The 17,778-nt window shown below is 40.7% G+C and overlaps 1 protein-coding gene across 26 annotated transcripts in view; it reads left to right on the top strand.

Annotated features, from left to right (window-relative positions):
• Nucleotides 1-17,778, top strand: part of ERC1 (ELKS/RAB6-interacting/CAST family member 1) — a 168,809-nt gene that overhangs the window by 69,217 nt on the left and 81,814 nt on the right. For 22 of the 26 annotated variants that reach the window (XR_014555565.1, XR_014555566.1, XR_014555567.1 and 19 more), the window contains 2 exons: nucleotides 8,457-8,592; nucleotides 13,902-14,033. Coding sequence is in view for 23 of the 26 variants with exons in the window: in XM_083700024.1 (XP_083556150.1) it covers nucleotides 8,457-8,592; nucleotides 13,902-14,033 (268 nt within the window). In the remaining 3 variants the exon portion in view is untranslated. The remainder of the gene's footprint in view (nucleotides 1-8,456; nucleotides 8,593-13,901; nucleotides 14,034-17,778) is intronic. The other 4 variants (XM_083700027.1, XM_083700035.1, XM_083700037.1 and 1 more) reach the window with 1 other exon arrangement.

Here is a 17,778-nt window from a genome sequence, read left to right as displayed (position 1 = left end):
ACACTAATAAACTTACCATGCTGAGTTTATAATGAAATACCGTATTTTTTGCACCATAACACTCACTTTTTTCCTCCTAAAAAGTAAGGGGAAATGTCTGTGCGTGTTATGGAGGGAATGCCTACGGGTGGCATGCCTACGGATTTTCCTCCTCTAAAAACTACGTGCATGTTATGGTTGGGTGCATGTTATAGAGCGAAAAATACAGTAATTGTCTTGCAGCTAACTGGCCAAGTAAGCAGTCTTGCATGCATGTGCAAATGCACATATGCACAATTTTTTCACAAGGTTTGAATATTCTGGTTCTGTGCTATTCTCAAATTCAACTGCTTCATAAGTGGGTCATCAAATTGGAAATTGGCCCCAAATTTTCTGCACATTTTCAAGGAGGTATGGGTCTTGCCATGACTGATGCCTCAACTCAAGCTACTCAGGCACATGTCACCTAGCATACTAAACACTTGGAAAGTAATAATTCAAAATATTTTGGCAAAGAGCAAAGTCTCTTTGATGTATGTATGTACGTATGTAGGTAGGTAGGTATGTAACTGCTCAAAAGCTCAGGGGCAAAAGAGCCTTCACAGTTTTCCCCTCCACCATATTGGTAACAAGACCAGTGAGTATAATATGACCTCTTTGTCATTCTGCCATAACATCAATATATCATCATACCCCACCATCCTATTATTTAGGGAGAAGACTTGCACAAATCAGATGGCCATGTTTATGAAATTCTTTGTGATGCCTGCATCCCATGGGTGATAGTAAGCCTATTGAAATTAATGGACTGACTTTAGTCATGTTCATTAATTTCAGTGGGCTCACCCTGAGTGAATACTGCCCTATGTTTCTTTAGGAGAAGGAAAATGAGCCCCCATTCCTCCTCCCATCCAAAGACTTCCCTCTAAATGTCTGAAACAGGCCCCAGATTCACACTTGGAGGCATTTCCACAACTACATTTAAATTTGTCAACTCTAAGAACATAGGTATGTCAATTTGTTTCAGTACATGCCCTTGTTGCCAACAGTTTATTAAAGTCTTCAATCATATAAAGTAAAAATCAATGATAAGATTATTGTATATAGCCCATACCTTCTCTTATATATCCTCTATTTCTTCACTCTGCCTCAAACTATTTTTAAAATATGTAATGGTAGGGGTTGACTGAGCCCCCTCTGGAAATAATAACAAATTAAACATACAAGCAAGACCAAAAGCAGGGGTTGTGAATATATAGAGTACCATAACTGCTTTTCTCTTCAATCAGCTTATAACATGATATTAATTGCCTTATATGTCTGTATTGGGTGGCCTTCCAAATATTGCATGAATCAGCCAGATATAGGACATACTTAGATGCATGCTTATGCAGTCTTCAAATTCCATCCAAAAGGTTAGTAGCATAGGACAACCTCAAATTCCACCCGTATATCCCAAACATTTTAGAACACTCATCTTGGGACAATATGAATTTTATTTCTATCTTTCTAGACTTTCCAAACAGTTCAGCAGTGGTTTAAAATTAAACATTCAACCTACAACACTCACCCATTACAAAGAGATGTTTAAGTCTTTTTCAAGTCATCATTAACCTGGCTTTTGACACTTGAGATGTATATTTGTAGGACCCACCTTATTTTAATAAGTTGTTTTACACTGTTTTTAACATTGTGCAATATTGTCTTTTAAGTTAATGTTGTGTTTTAAATGTTGTAACTCACCCCGGGACTTTAGAGTGAAGGGTAGGTACTAAATTGTAATAATAGTAATAATAATCAGCAGCATCAGTGAGGAACATTGTCGTATCTCCAGAGGAAGGATGTTCTGTACCTGGGGCAGTGTCACAGAGAAGGCCCTATCCTGGGTCACTATGTATCAGGTTATGCACATCAACACACCCACAAAAAGGACCTTCCACACAGAACATAGGGTTCAACCAAGCAGCTATAAAAGTATTCAGCTCAAAGTCATTTATTGTTTTACACGCTAAAGTTAACACCTTAAATTAGACCAAACAGCAAACGAGCAACCATTGCAATTCTAGTCTGGCAGGGGCATCCTGCGCTAGCTGCAGCTTCTAGACTGTCTTCAAGGATGGCCACATACAATGCAATACAATAGTTCAATCTACAGTGCAGTAGTACAGTATACAGAGTAGATTTCACATTCTTTATGTGCCCAAATGAGTATAATATTTGTACTATTATTTTAAAATAATTTTCAGATATTGTAGGGTTCAGCACATGTATGCACATTCATTCTCTCCCTGTGTTGTTGACTGCTCACAATGCTTTTGAAAGCGCCACATGGGAAATTATTTAGGGACAGGAGAGGTTGTTTTTTAGGGAAATTGATGGAGCACAGTGTTTTCATTTACCATTATGTAAAATGTTTAAATTACAATATATCGTCATGTTAACATATCCCAAAGTAAACAAATTATCCAGTGTGACATCATTAGAAAGATAATTGAGGTTATTATTCAAACTTAATTTATGTGCATCAGATTATTCCAGCAAATATAGCCTCCAGAGGGTGTTTAAAAAAAAGAAGACTAATAACAAATGATTTATGTGCACCTATTAGTGACGAAGTAGACAGTCATTATATAGCTTATAGAGTCCCCCTACCCCACTATAAACCATGTATGTGTTTTATGGTTTACCAAAACTAAACCAAAATGAGTTCCAGTGAATAGCACTTACTTATTTATTTATTTCATTTTATTTATTTTCTCGCATTTCAATCTCACTTTCCTTCCATCATGGAATCCAAGTTGATGTATGTGTGGTTCCCAAGAGGTCATCATCCAGGCAGTAACTCGACCCAGACCTGCTTGGCTTCCACAAGGTGGTGACCTCGTCTGCCTTCAGACCTTCAGGAACTTGGGTTCCTGTTATCGATCTCTGTGCCACTAATGCAAGAGGAGCATTTGCCAGCATTTGGGCCCATTTGCTATCTTTAGGCATTATTAAAAGAAGAAGTTGCACAAGTACTCTAACCCGTCAGCAGAGAAATTGTATTGCTCTTTGTAGCAACAGATAAGAGTCTAGCTCACTCAGGGGCACAAGTGCCTCTGTAGTTTTCTCTCCACTAAAGAAATGTGTGATGCAGCCACAAGTTAATACCTTTCACAAGGCATTAGAAAAGTCTTCCAGGCTTACATGGGGTCAGTCACCGGCAAAGTATGTGACTGTAAGGGATTCATTGTCCCCCTCAGATTTTCTGTGTTAGAGACTCCAACAATGACTGGCCTACTGCCATTTGAACAGTGAGGAGGTGTGCTCTAGTGAACAAGGATTCAAACTGTGCGCAGGGGCACATATACAAACCACTCTCCCACCCAACACATCATGCCCCTCTCAGCCTATGACTGCATAGTGAAGGTCTGTGGGAGACTTCTGCTTGCATTCTCTTGAGCACAGTCACACAGAGAAGCGTGAACAAGCCCCACTGCAGACACACACAACATGGGGAGGGGCGGGAGAGGGAGAGCATGATGTGTCAAGATGTTTGAGGTGCAGTTTGTGTGCACCTCCCTGTCCCCATCCATATTTGGAGGCTTTGCATGTTCAGGGAAATGCCTAAATAATTTTTTGCTTGATGAATTTCTTATAGGGAGAGACTGTTCTGCTCTTCCTGCACACTGATTCACATCTTTGTTAAGAGTGGAAATGGAGTCTTTTCCACACTGTTTAACACTGAAAAAACTGGACTCTACTCTGTTGTGTTGCTTTGATAGAAATTCAACCTAGCTTTCTTAATTGCTTTTGCTGGATTTAGGACAACTCTTACACAGGTTTTTGGTTGTGATTTCTCACTGTTTACTTGCTTAAAAAATTGTCCAGTAGCACCTTAGAGACCAGCTAAGTTATTCTGGGTATGGGCTTTCGTGTGCATGTACACTTCGTCAGATACACGAAGAAGTGTATCTGAAGAAGTGTGCATGCACACGAAAGCTTATACCGAGAACAACTTAGTTGGTCTCTAAGGTGCTACTGGACAATTTATTTATTTATTTTTATTGCATCAGACCAACACGGCTACCTACCTGAATGTTTAATTGCTTATCGAGCCTGGAGATGGGTTGGAACCTTCACCTTCGAGGAAGAGGATTTTAGCCTTTCCTTCTTGAAGTAGGAACTGACCCAATACTGAGTGACCCACTCATAATTACAATAAAAATTACCAAGGGAATGATTTCCTTATATATTCCCCAGTGGTCCTTCAGTGCTTGATATGTTTTACTAGTAATGCTTTTTAATGTCCATATTTGATGTCCATGAATTTCAAGGAGTCTACTACTAACGCTTCTAAAAAAAGAATTCAAAATAATTCTTTAAAAATAAACTACACGTAGATGCAGTCTGTGTTTCTCAAATGGCAGGCCTCCTAAAAGAAGTTCAGTACATTTTTGGAAAGAATATGGAGGAAGGGACAGAAACAATTTGTCTAATTTTGGAAAAATAGTTAGGAATCAGGGTTTTCCAAAGGATAGATTGTAACCGTTCTAGAATCATTAAAAGGGGAAGTGGGGAGTTGCAAATTCCTGATTACTGTAGAGAGTAGGTGCTGGGGGGAAGGTATAGGATCTGATTAGGTATCCCCCATGAAACTTTTCAGATGAAGATGTATAGACACAGAAACTCTAGTAAGTTTAGAAGATGACATAATTCTGTGAAGTTTGCAAAATACTGATGAGATTGAAATAATGAGAAAATAAGTACTGGGTAAAGTGGCAAGAATTAATCTGCTTCTTGATCTTACCTACACCTTTGAACTCTCTTGAGACCTATTTTAATGGTTAGGTACAAAGTTGACTTCTCCTATCCACCCATCTTAATTTTCAATTCTACTTCCCTTCCCCTTCCTCTATACTTATCTGTACATGGAATTTGTTTTTAAAACCTGGGTTTCCTGGTTTCAGGATATAAAATCCACCCACCCCTCTCTGAAAACCCATTTGGGGCTTCTTGCTGGCATACATACAACAGGGTAGTTATATTTTCATGACTTCTAGCAACAAGCACTGTTTTCATTGGCATTGGTTGCCTTGTCTTATAAATGCCATGGAAAAGTGAAGAGCAGTGTAAGAAAATGACGAGGACTTGTGGCAAGAAGCTCGCAAACAGAACTCCTAATGGACTGTTTGAACTTGCTAGCGTTCGTTTTAACAGTGCTACATTAACTCCTTTCAAAAGCATAATGATTTTTTTTTAGCTGTTGAATTGTGTCTGAGGCATAAATGATGAGAAGAATTCATCTTCTCTTTAAATGACATCGCAGGATGGGATTGCTTCTTATTTACTTTAGGGGGGGTTGCCTTTAAAAATCCCTGTTTTAATTTCTTTTAACATAAATATTGTATTTATGAAAAACATCCAATTAATACTTTAGACACTGTTGTCTGTTCTTCCCAGAAGATACAGGAATGATTCCAAAATGCCATTTAGCCCTGGCACTAATGTTGAGAGGGACTGCACAGGTAGTTTTATCAGCTGAAGAGAAGCTTCTTGTTCAGAGGGACAGCACTTTTGCAGGCCACTCAGCTGAGTTTGCTCCCCCACTATTTCCCTGCTTCACATGTTACCATAGAAATGGGCACTGTAGCAGTTAGTGTGTAGCCGCATATGCCCTGAAATGTGAGGTGATGTGTTACCTGTGATCTTTACAACTATTCAAGAGTAAGTCTAATTTGTGGAAAGGAATCTTTAAGCACATTTTATTTGTCGCAGTTAATTTACTATTACAATAAATTAGTGGTGTGGTGCATTAAAAAGTCTAAACTGGAAAATAATGCAAATAAAAATATATTGCAAGTTAACATATATACACATTTTGTAAAGAAGTAAAACCATAGAACAGTGAACTATTGAAATAATAGTACAGTGGAACCTCGGGTTGCAGACGTAATCCGTGACAGAGGCATGTCCTCAACCTGCAGCGTTCACATCCTGAAGCACCGTGTCTGCGCCGGCGTGATTTGGTGTTTCTGCGCATGCGCGAGCAGTGAAACCCGGAAGTAAACCATTCCGGTACTTCCAGGTTTCCCACAGTCCGCAATCCAAAAACACATAACCTGAAGCGTCCATAACATGGAGTATGACTGTACGAAACAATAGCTCTTATAACAATGAGTCAGAATTTGAGTCGTAACCTGCTCTCTAACCTCTAAAGGTGGCCATTCTCCCTGAGAGAGTGTGTTGCAAACTACTTAATCTAGATCATATATACTGAAATATAAACATTGGGATACATTGATTCTCTGGCCACATAGGAGTCTTTTTTAGGTGGAAAAAGAGTGTGATATAAATCTGACATTACACCTCCACTTTTCTTCCATAGATGGCATACTTGCAAAGAGAACGCTCCTCAGCCTCTTAAATGTCAAAAAGGCCTCTTAGGTTATCTGTTAGCAGAACAGATGGGATGCAGGCATGGCCTAATCTTCTTTGGGTCATCTACTGGAGCAAACAAGGTCAAAAGACTATCTAATCAAAGAGTATCCAAATGTCTAATATTCAACATAACTAAATAGTCATTCTTTGGCTAACAGTTTTAAAGCCTCTCTTATCTTAAAACAGCAGTTTGTTAAATTGCAGACTACTGTTCTGTTTTGCTCATTCTTCATCTTGGGGGTGGGAGCCATTCAGAAAGCTTTTGCACGGTGGTTGAGCCACATAGTGCCCGAGTGTAGCACATAAGAGGAGCCTCTTACATTCCTACACAAGAGACTGGATGTCAAGGCCACTAAACACAATTCCTGGGGCCTCCCATGTGGGAACAATAATATAAAAATAGATTCTGAATAACAATGCCAAGGTGAAACATCTTTGAGACACTGAGCATGTGCAAACCCTGCAACACTACCCACTACCAAGGAATTCTCCTTTGCCTTAACACTATGAATTCTGTGGGTTGAAGAATAGCTTGAGGCTCTTGAGACAACATCTAAGTGTAAAACAGCACTAAAACATTTATTTCCATGCACCTTAAAAATTACAGCAGGGACTGAGCTTGAAATGTACATCTGACCATGCTTATTTAGTGGTGGTATTATTATCATCAACAACAAAAGATTTGCAGGCCACTTCATAATATAAAGGTAATCAAAGCGGTTTACAGAATCAAAACAATAACAATATCCTTCCACAAAAATGTAAACAATTTCTTCAAATATATAGTTGTTCCATAAACGACTGGGTCACTGCTGTGCACAGAGTGGGCAAACAGTTATCTTGTCTGGCTACCCCTCCACACCAGAATACGCCTGGTCAGTTCAGGGTTTTGTGTTCTGTGGCCATCATCGCCTTCCCTGCTAAGGCCTTTTTAGGGGAAAATAGCAACCCAAATACCATACATACACAAGAAAAGCCTGCTGCTGGATCAAGCCAGTGGCCCATCTAGCCCAGCATCCTGTTCTCACAGTGACCAACCAGATGCCCCTTTTGGGAAACCTGCAAGCAGGATCTGAGCACAGGAGCAGCCCTTTTCCTTCCTGCGGTTCCCAGCAACTGTCATTCAGAAGCATCACAGAGCAGAGCCATCCTGGCTGGTAGCCATTGGTAACAATCCCCTCCATGAATGTGTCTTGTCTTCTTATGAAGCCATTCGGATTGGTGCCCACACATTTTGTCTGGCCTGAGACATTTTTTCTGCCTGTGGCAACAGAGAATCCTAGAATTGCAGGACTGAAGGGACCCCAAGGGTCATCTAGCCCACATACCCCCCTGAAATGGAAGAAGGCAGCACACACATTCACTGGTTCCATGGACAGAGTCCAGCTGGAGGGGTGGCTGGGTTTTATTCTAGCTCCACCGATTCTGGGAGTTGATGTGATTTCAAAATTTGCAGAGAACAAAGTTAGGAAAAATGGGTTTTAAGTGCTTATTCTCACAATGTTAAGTAAATAAACCAGAAAATAACACTTGCAACTGTTTCTTATTTTTCCTACTTTAATAATTTCAATGTGTGTGGGGGGGTGTTGACAAAAAAAATCTGCACTGGGTACCACCTAACTTTGCTATGCCACTGGGTCAACAACTCTGGGAAACGGGGGGGGGGGGGACGCCGGAGGGATCTTTGCACCACGGTGCCGTATATGCTTAAGACGGCCCTGGATATGCTTAACACCGTAGGCTTCATCTTAATATGTTCTCATCTTGTCTTTAAAAAAAGTCACCATAGTGCATATTCAGTTTTTGAACTCAAGCACAGCCTTGGGGCCAGTTCTAGAACTCCATTGTTTAATTTATTGTGTGCAGAAGTATTTCATTTCATAAGATTTTGTCGACTTTGGTCACTTAACTGAAAATGGGTTGCTGCAGTGAATAACTTGGCCAAATCTACGCCATTGCTGAAAATACAGAAGAATTGTTCTACCCTGCATTTCATAACTTCTGCTTTCAAATGTAGATTTGCACAAGCATTTGAATACTTGCTTTCCCCTTTACAGGCAAATTAAAGATCAGAATAAAAAGGTAGCAAATCTGAAGCATAAAGAACAAGTGGAGAAGAAAAAGAGTGCACAGATGCTAGAAGAAGCTAGACGGCGGGAAGACAATCTTAATGACAGTTCCCAGCAATTGCAGGTAACGTGAATCTGTATGTCTGACACAGGGCCATCTTCCTTGAGATTTCTGCCTCAGTTGCTTCCTCGCTTTCAGACTTATTCCTAATAAAGGAGTTGCTTTGTGATTAAAGGAGGAGCTTTACCCTCACAGCATTCTGAGATTCTGGAAGTGTGTGGCCTATTAAGCTTCAACAGTTTGATCCCTTTTATGGTAAGTGAGCAAATAGGACTTTGCTTCAGCCGTAGGTTACTGGAAAAACATTATAAACTCGCCATCGATTTCAAGTTGGCTACAGAGTCTGGCTTCCGGTGCTTCTAAAGATCTTGCTTAATTGTTTTGAGATACTTGGACTTTTGTTCAGTAAAGAAAACCTGAGAAGCACACATGTGTCAGTAAGTATCCTTGGCGTTACAAAATTACGTTTCTGTTTATTTGGGCACAGATCATTTTCTTCAATTTCACACCTATTCACTGCATATTTCCCTCCATCTGTAAAGCCACTGACACAGTGCCATGTTGTCATAAGTGACTCCTCACGGAATATTTCACAGCATAAAGTAGGCATATTGTGACAGTCATCTGCAATACCAAATTAATTTGCAATGGAAGCTGTGTTCTGATGAACATATTTTAGTTGAACAAAGTTCTCTGAGGGGTTAGCAGATGAAATGTATTTACTGTTTTATTAATTTGAAACATGTTTTGTAGTAACAGAGTGATTCTCATTTCAAAGTGGACTATCCACATGGAATCATAGAATTGTAGAGGTGGAAGGGACCGAGGGTCATGTAGTCCAACCTCCTTCAGTGCAGGAATCCTGCCCACAGTCATTTCTGGGTGGGCTCAAACCAGCAACCTTCTGGTTAACAGAGATACATGGAGAGAGGGTGCAGGGAAAGGGAGACTGTGCACTTTCTCAAGGCCCTGTACAGATTACATTCACTATACAATCTGGAGCCTGATTGTGGGAGGCAGGAAGGGAAAGAGGCATGGTTCTGGTGTGTACATGTGTAAATAACTCCTCAAGCATTAGGGAAGCTGTTGCAAGCTAACGTGGAACAGGTAGAAGATATAAGAAAGGCTGATGAACTGCTCATTATACCAGGACTTGTGCATCCATCATCCATAGCTTATACAAATTCCCAGTGTTCATTGGGCCTCTTGCCAAGAATTCAAGGGACATAATTTATAGGTCAGTTTTAAGTGTTGCTACTTGTAAGCCTTTGCAAAGTAAGTGGAGATGTGGCTTTAAATGTCCTGCTCCATTTCAGCATTAATCTAATAATGGCCATATGCTTTACATATGTATGTAATGGCATTCAAATGTCAGTTTTCTCAAATATATAACAATTCACTTGAAGGTGAAATAAGTCCTCTTTGGTGGTCTTATTTTGGACATGTCTCTTCTCCATTTAGTAGCAGGTCCAGTTTAATTATATCAGTAGTTTAGTGTGTGTGAGTATGGGCATGTAGATATATATAGATATGTAATTTTAAAACATCAAGTCAGCTTGCTCTGAATCCCATAAGGATGCAGTTAATCATAAAATCATATTTATTACAGTGACTAGGGGGATATTTGTCATGCCCTCAAGCTCAGTGAAGGAGCCAGCTTAGTCTCTGGCTCTGTACCACCACCTGGGGAATTGGAGCAGCCTCCTGATGCTGGTATTTCAGCGCCAACAGAATCTAAGGCTAGTGGCTCAGAATCCATGGAACCTGAGGCTGGTTGCCTAGAACCTGAGTTAGGACCCTCCCCTAAGCCTGACTTGTAAGAGAATCAAGTGCTCCATATGCTCCCCAAAGATGCAGGGAGCAGGCCACTAGAGAAAGGTGAACCATTTTTTGTCTGCAGGGTTGGCTCTTTAAGACACACAGTCTTTAGTCCAAAAGCTTAGACCTTGGGAAAGGTGGCCCAGAGGAAGAGATTTGTAAGGCCTAAGTTCACTTCCAACGGTGAGCTAAAAAGTTGCTCACTCAGAATATTTTCATTAAAATTCTGTCCCCACTCTTCTCCAGCAAGAATCCAGTCAGCTTATCCAACACAACTAGTTTTCCTTTATTCTCCTGGGAGCTAATTAGTTAAATAAAAAAGTAAGCACAGGGAGAAATAGATATACTGTAAGCAACCATTGCCGGTTTTGGGGTTAGTACACAGAAGCACCAATTTTAAATAATTTTGGCTTTTGTGGTTTTGGCTGGAATTAATAATTCATTATGTAGTGCTTAAAAATATGATCCCTATTTTCTTAAACTAGCCATCTGCAATCCAGCCAAATAAACAAGCTTCCAAGCTCTTACTGCGCTGTCTGTAATAGGCATGTGGTTTGTCTCTTCCGAGTCAAATATCAAAGTGTTCATTTTTACAGGAGTTTCTGATGATGGAAGCTTGACATTTGGAAAGAACAATAAGAGGATTGGAGGAATAAAACCAGCAATAATGACAATTAACTCAATTTACCTGGACTAAAAATGAACCAATTAAAATGGATTTATAATATTGTCCATCTTTAGTTCTCTTATAAGAGCTTTATACATGAGAGTTTGCTTCTCTAACAGGCAGATAAAAAACTGATCCCCTCTCTTTTTTCCTTCTCATGGCTTCTAGTAGGTACGTAGACAGTAGCATTTAGAATGAGATGTCACCTAATATGAATCAGTAGCTCATAATGCTTATCATAAATATGAGGCAAACTCCAATAGCCCCCCTCTGGTTTTGAGTACAAAACAAGCTTCTGAATGTGCTTAATAATGTGCCTTTTAATTTTCATTTAATCCAAACCCAGATACCAATTAGGGTTCACAAAATGACCATACTGACTCCTTCTGTTCCCACATAGTCTATTGGCTGCAAGGAATAGCATCTGGCACTTTAAAATCACTAGTCTTTCATCCAGAGTTGCATCTGAATTCTATGAAAAAAAAATGTGGGAGCTTCCTCCACTGACATTGCCACTACCATTGAATAAGCATAGGTTTCATTTTTAATAATAGGATGCAACAAAAGTGGGACACGTTCTCAGGCTCTGTTAAGCAAGGTGCTCTTTGTTACTAAGAAAACATCTTCCAGCATCATGAGTATGCATTGTACAACTTTCTCTTTGTTAGAGGCCAGTGTGGAACAGTCTTGGAATTGGAAGTTAGCGGAAATTTCATGTTCTACCCACCCACCCACCTACAAAAAGGCATATCCTGGAAAAATAATGTATCACCAAGTTATAACTTAGGCACAGGAATGGCTTTTGCTTGATGATGATTTATTAATAGCTGCTTGTTTTGCTATACACATCTGTTTTGTTTACTATCTGCATTTGCTGAGCTTTTTCAGATTCATTGAATATTTATTTAAGTGATAATATATGAGTAACATTAATATTCAAAATATATTGCTACATTTCCATATTGATTACATTACAGTATTAAGATGGAATTGATTGCTGCACTACTTGATCATTTTCTGGATTTTCAGTAGAATTAGAATGTCCCACAGAGTTAATACTTTTGAATAGGGAAACTTACTACATGTACTTGAATTGCAACTGCTTGCTGCTTATCTCAGATGAAAAACACAGCTATACCTCCATTATACTATGCTTCCTTCTATGCAGTTGCTCAGATCGGCTTTAACCAGACACACATTCTTCTATAGAGTAGAAGTGGAGACAACACTGAAGATTCTGAATATGACAGTCTGGATTCTGACATAACATAGACAACCTAATGAGTATTTTCCATGTCTGCTGCAATTAGAACTGCACACTATAATTTTCGAGGACTGTCTGTTGCAGACTGGGTAGGGTAATTCTAACTCTAAGCACCTGTAACAACATTAGAAGGGTTTGATCAACACTGCTTCAGAAGATACAGAAAGTAAGCACAATGTTCTTGATGCTGGAGTAGCCAGTGTATGAAGATCATCTTCTTTGTTGGTACGTTCACTTGAGTAGCATCTGGACATTTTTTCCTGTGTTAGATGATGTTGCTTTCTCCTTTTTCTCTATTCCACTATGTGTGTATTAGTGCAAACATCAAGTTTTTCCTGTCCTCTCATCACAACACAACACAACACAACACAACACAACACAACACAAGGCTTGTGTTCTTCTCTCATAAGTCAAGAACCTCTCTGTACAGAAAGAGTCTGAGAGAACTGTGTATATTTGGCAGAACTTGTAGTAGTTTTCTGAGGTGTACCATCCTCACGAATACAATATCTTGCAAATATCATGACCATTTAAATCATTTTAGCAATTAACGTGAATGGTGCCAAACCAGTCCTCTTTCCAGACCACAGCACCACCATTCCTCAGAGTTGAAATGACAAATCAGAAACCGTGGGAGGATTCTTAGAGGATGCTAACTTGCTGCTGCTTTATTTCTTAGTGCTTATTAGTTGCTATATGATATGCTAGTTGTGAACTTCAGAGAAGCCTGGCAGACCCTTCCTGATAATCATACATTCATGGTGGATGAGATCAATACTTGAAGTAGTGTGAAACTGGAAAAAAGACAATGTTCTGTCATTTAGTTGAACCTAAAACACTCCTTGGATAACAAGCAAGCAGTGGCAACTCATGTTTGTGTCTGAATTATAGTTTCAGAAGCTGACAACATTCATATATTTGTGTAAAAACATTTCCTAGTCTATAGCCTAAAGATCTCTTGTTTTTGTACTAGATGTTTCAAACATTAAATAAGCATCTGATGTCGCATTTTGGTCTATGACAACATGGTTTACATATGTAAGAGATTTCATTCTGAAGAGAATCGGTTCCTAATGTTTCAAATACTGCTTATTTGACACTCTGGCCTTCGTCTTCCCATCTCGCATAGACCCTTTGCCATGTTGATTTAATCGGATGGTGCTTTGTATCACTCTCCATATAGAATAAAAGGAGCTCTTGTCTCCAAGCAAATCACTAACTGCAAGTTGCACTCCTTCCAGTTTTCTATGCCTTGCCTGTCAAGTTGCGCGTGCCTGAGAAGAGATTCTGAATGCTTGCTGCTATACCACAACATCTGCGTACTAACCTGCTATGGAGCTGCATGTGAATCTGCATCTTTTGCACATAATCTGTCAACTGCTCTAGCTGCTCTTTACACAAATGGCACTTCTAGCACTGATCTCTTGGTTTGCTATCTTTCTCCTTTGCTGTGATGTTTACCTTCTCCAACTCTGCCTTCACTTACAACTTCTCCCTTCCTCTATGCGAAGATTTGTGCTTGTGGAATTACATCACGGGAGAGTAACTTATGGTTGACGTAGCACATGGCTTGCCAGCTTTTTAAATCCAAGCTACTTTATCTGGTCTCCTATCATTTTCCAGGACAGTCTGCATAAGAAGGATGATCGAATTGAGGAGCTAGAAGAGGCACTCAGGGAGAGTGTGCAAATAACGGCAGAGCGTGAAATGGTGTTAGCTCAAGAAGAATCAGCCAGGATACAGTCTGAAAAACAGGTCTGCGTAATTATAGTCACTGCTGTTGCTATCTAGGCAACATTGTTAGGTATTGTAACTTGATTTGTTTAGCATTGTATCAGAGAATCCTAAAGCCCTTGGTAGACTTTTTTATTTAGTTCATTTTCAAGTAATTTCCCCCCAGATATTTTAAGCCTCTTTGAAATCTGAAAATGAATCCTCTAAATAGTGCCTTCAAGTTCCACTCAGTAAAATATACCAGTATGAGAACAGCTATCATTAAACAGGTTTTTGTATCTTGCATTTAAGCCCTTTTAGAAACATATTCTGATAACTGCTGCTTCCCTCACCCATAACCTCCCATTTCCATTGAAACAATGCTGACATCAGAAAAAAGATGGAAGTCACTTTTTTCATTCTAAAGATTTTCTCAGCTAAACTTCTTTAACATTTTAGTGCTTTTTGCACATTAGCCATAGACACTTTTTGAAAGTAAATAAAAGGATTTTGGATTCAAAATTATCAAAGATGCATACAAAGCAGTGGGTGAACTGGATAAAATCTAATATGAGATTATCTTTCTTTGAAAAGTAAGTATTGAAGAAACCTCATGTGGACTGTTTCTATATAACTACAATTGGTAGTGGAAATTTATTCCTTAATCGCTTTTGGGAAAACATTTCATCATTAGAAATGGCAGTGCTACTTATACTTATTTTAAAAGGATATTATTTTATTAACAATCTATGAGCTAGTTTCTTACTCAAAATAGGGTGCTCAAAGCAGCATACAACAAAGAAAAAGAACAATAAAAGGAAACACCAAAAAAGTGATTAAATAAAATAACCATGTAGCAGAGAAAGCATGAACAGAATTGACAACAAAACCAAGCAGCTTAAAAACCAAACAATGGGAGAAGATCAAACAATATTGAAGGCATGAAGGAAAAGGGTGGTCCTTACCACTTGGCAAAAGGATAATAAAGAAGGAATCTGATGAGCCTTCTGAGGGAAGGGCGTTCCACAGTGAGTGTGCAACCAAGAAGACTCTGTCCTGCATTCCCACCAACCACAGCACAGCATAAGACAACATCCTGTGTCAGTAATATTGGACTGATCTCTGCCACCTTGTTAAATATTGCACAAGACGAACTCAAGGTTGCCCATTTCTCCACATCAGATATCGGCAGCCAATCTGACTCTTCTCAGGATGACTCATCTATTCATAGTTGATATAATTTCATGGTCTTCTGTCATGGTGGTGGTGATCATCACCATTTGTGCCCTTTCAACAGCCACTGTACAGCATATAACGAGTTTCTGTACATTAGAGCAATGAGCAACAACGTCCATGTGCTTCCATGTTACTTCAGCAGATATATGCAGCATTCTGCTGCGGCTTCCATGGCTGTCCTTCAGGATCTCACATGATGCAGCACCCTCCTCCTCTCTGCTGTTTCCACAAACCATTTTGATCTCAAGAGCTTGGAGTTCTGTGTTGGCCATTGCTCTTTTGGGGGATGGCACAAACAGCACAGGAACACTGTAGCACAGAAGGACTACCACTAGCATCTCAAGCGCTTGTGCTTTAAAATAGTGACTCGGACAGTTTGTGGAAAGGTACCCAAGCAAAAATATAATGCAGGACTTTCAAAACAGTGTTTGCTTCCTTCTGAAAGAGTACTAGAGCAGTTCTTCAGGGGAAACTGATTGTTTTGACAGCAATAAATACATAATTTATTACTGGGGGTGGGGGGGGCTATGCTCACCTCTGCGACGACAAATTATATCAGAGGACAGATTTCCAAGGTGTGATGGCCAGTGTGCTAAGGCAACTGCTTCTTTTTTAGTGGTAAGTACTCAAGTACTCTCTGTTTTAAAGAATAATGCATGGTATTGACATACCAATAGAGCAGATACTTTAATGTAACAGCAAGAGCAGACAGTAAATGGTTTTCTTTATGCGCTTACTAGAGTGTTTCTCTCACTATTGATTCTCTAGTCTCTATTGCACCATATGTACTAGATTGCATTTCATCCACTAGACAGGCTTAGTAAATGTTTCAGAATTGTTTTTTTAGCACAGCAGGTGTAACATCATCTCATGGTTGCTCTTCAAGCACACTTGCACCACCACCATCACCTGCAATGAAATTCTCACATAGAACATAGGCGAGACTGTTCTTAACTATACATTTATTAGTGTATTGTACAGCAGGGTTCATGTTTACATGGTCAAGTCAAGGTTCCTTGCCTGTAAATAAAGCTACAGATGGTGGGTACTCTCATTTTTGCCTTTCTCGGTCCAAACTCATGAAAGGTGGGTTTTAATGATGCCATGCCCACAAATTATTATTATAATGCATATATGCAACAATGCGGGTGGCGCTGTGGGTTAAAGCACAGAGCCTAGGGCTTGCCGATCAGAAGGTCGGCGGTTTGAATTCCCGCAACGGGGTGAGCTCCCGTTGCTCGGTCCCTGCTCCAGCCAACCTAGCAGTTCGAAAGCACGTCAAAGTGCAAGTAGATAAATAGGTACCGCTCCAGCGGGAAGGTAAACAGCGTTTCTGTCAGGGGTTCAGAAGGAGAGACACAGGAGGGGGAGCAAATGGAGAGTGAGGAGGAGGAGTACGAGGGGGGCGCAGGCAGTGACAGTGGCCAGAGTTATTCCACAAGCCTCTCTAGCGAATCGGAGGACTCACAGAAGGGAGCGCCGGTGGCCAGAGCAAGGGAGATTCCAAGGGAGAAACCTCAAGAGGGAGGGGCCAGCGGGGAGTCCCTGAACAGCAGCTGGAGATCAGGGCCAGCGTCTCCACCAGAGCGCAGTGGGGAGGGGGAGTCCCAGGAGTCGGGACCAGTGTCCTCACCACCAGAGGGAGGAGAGGAGTCAGGTTTGGCAACACCCACATCAGGAAGCGGGGAAACGGTCAGAAGGAAAGTCACCGGCTGGGCGCGCGCGCCAAGTTCAAATGTACAGGAGCGCGGCACAGCGGGGAGCCCGGGAAGGGAGCCAGGTCCTAAAGCCCGCCGGAGGGAGGGGCAAGACTCAGGAGGCTCCGCGTCAGAGGAGTCCAGGAAGGAGGGAACCCCAGAGGGCAGAAGGACCCAACGCAGGAAAGAGCAGCGCAAGAGGTGGAGCCGGGCTAGAATCTTAAACTGGTGTGGGTGGAGCAGTGAGTCAGAGGGGACTTAGCCGGTCTAGCGTTAAGACGTGGGCCTGCGCGCCCAGAGCTTGGAAATGGAAACTAAACTTCAATAAAGACTTTTGTATATAATATCCACTGGGCATTGGTCCTCTGTGAGCTGGGACCTAGCGGCAGTCCTGACAGTTTCTGTGTGCTGCTCTGGTTCACCAGCAGTGGCTTAGTCATGCTGGCCACATGACCCGGAAGCTGTACACTGGCTGCCTTGGCCAATAAAGCGAGATGAGCGCCCCAACCCTAGAGTCGTCTGCGACTGGACCTAACGGTCAGGGGCCCCTTTACCTTTTTATTTGAGGCATGTTAAAGTTTTCCCTTTGGGGCTCCTAACAATTAGTAAATTATAATATATAATGAACAAATCTCTGACCTAACACATTTTCCCAACTGATATGTTTGGTCTGGTGGTTGGGAAGACCTCTGATCCTGCCAACCGTGGCAGGGGGAAATTGGTAAAAGGCTTACAAATATTCTAAACATTCTGCATATAATATAAATCGGGGGCGGGGAGGGTTATAAAGCATAATGTAAGAGTTAAAGATATCTGGGCTCTGCTGTCACCCACTTCACATTACAACTTTCTTT

Source organism: Podarcis gaigeae, assembly GCF_964106915.1.
Source record: "Podarcis gaigeae genome assembly, chromosome: 10".
Lineage (NCBI taxonomy): Eukaryota > Metazoa > Chordata > Lepidosauria > Squamata > Lacertidae > Podarcis > Podarcis gaigeae.
Note: the sequence above shows the minus strand (reverse complement) of the source record. Positions and strands in the feature narration are given on the sequence as shown.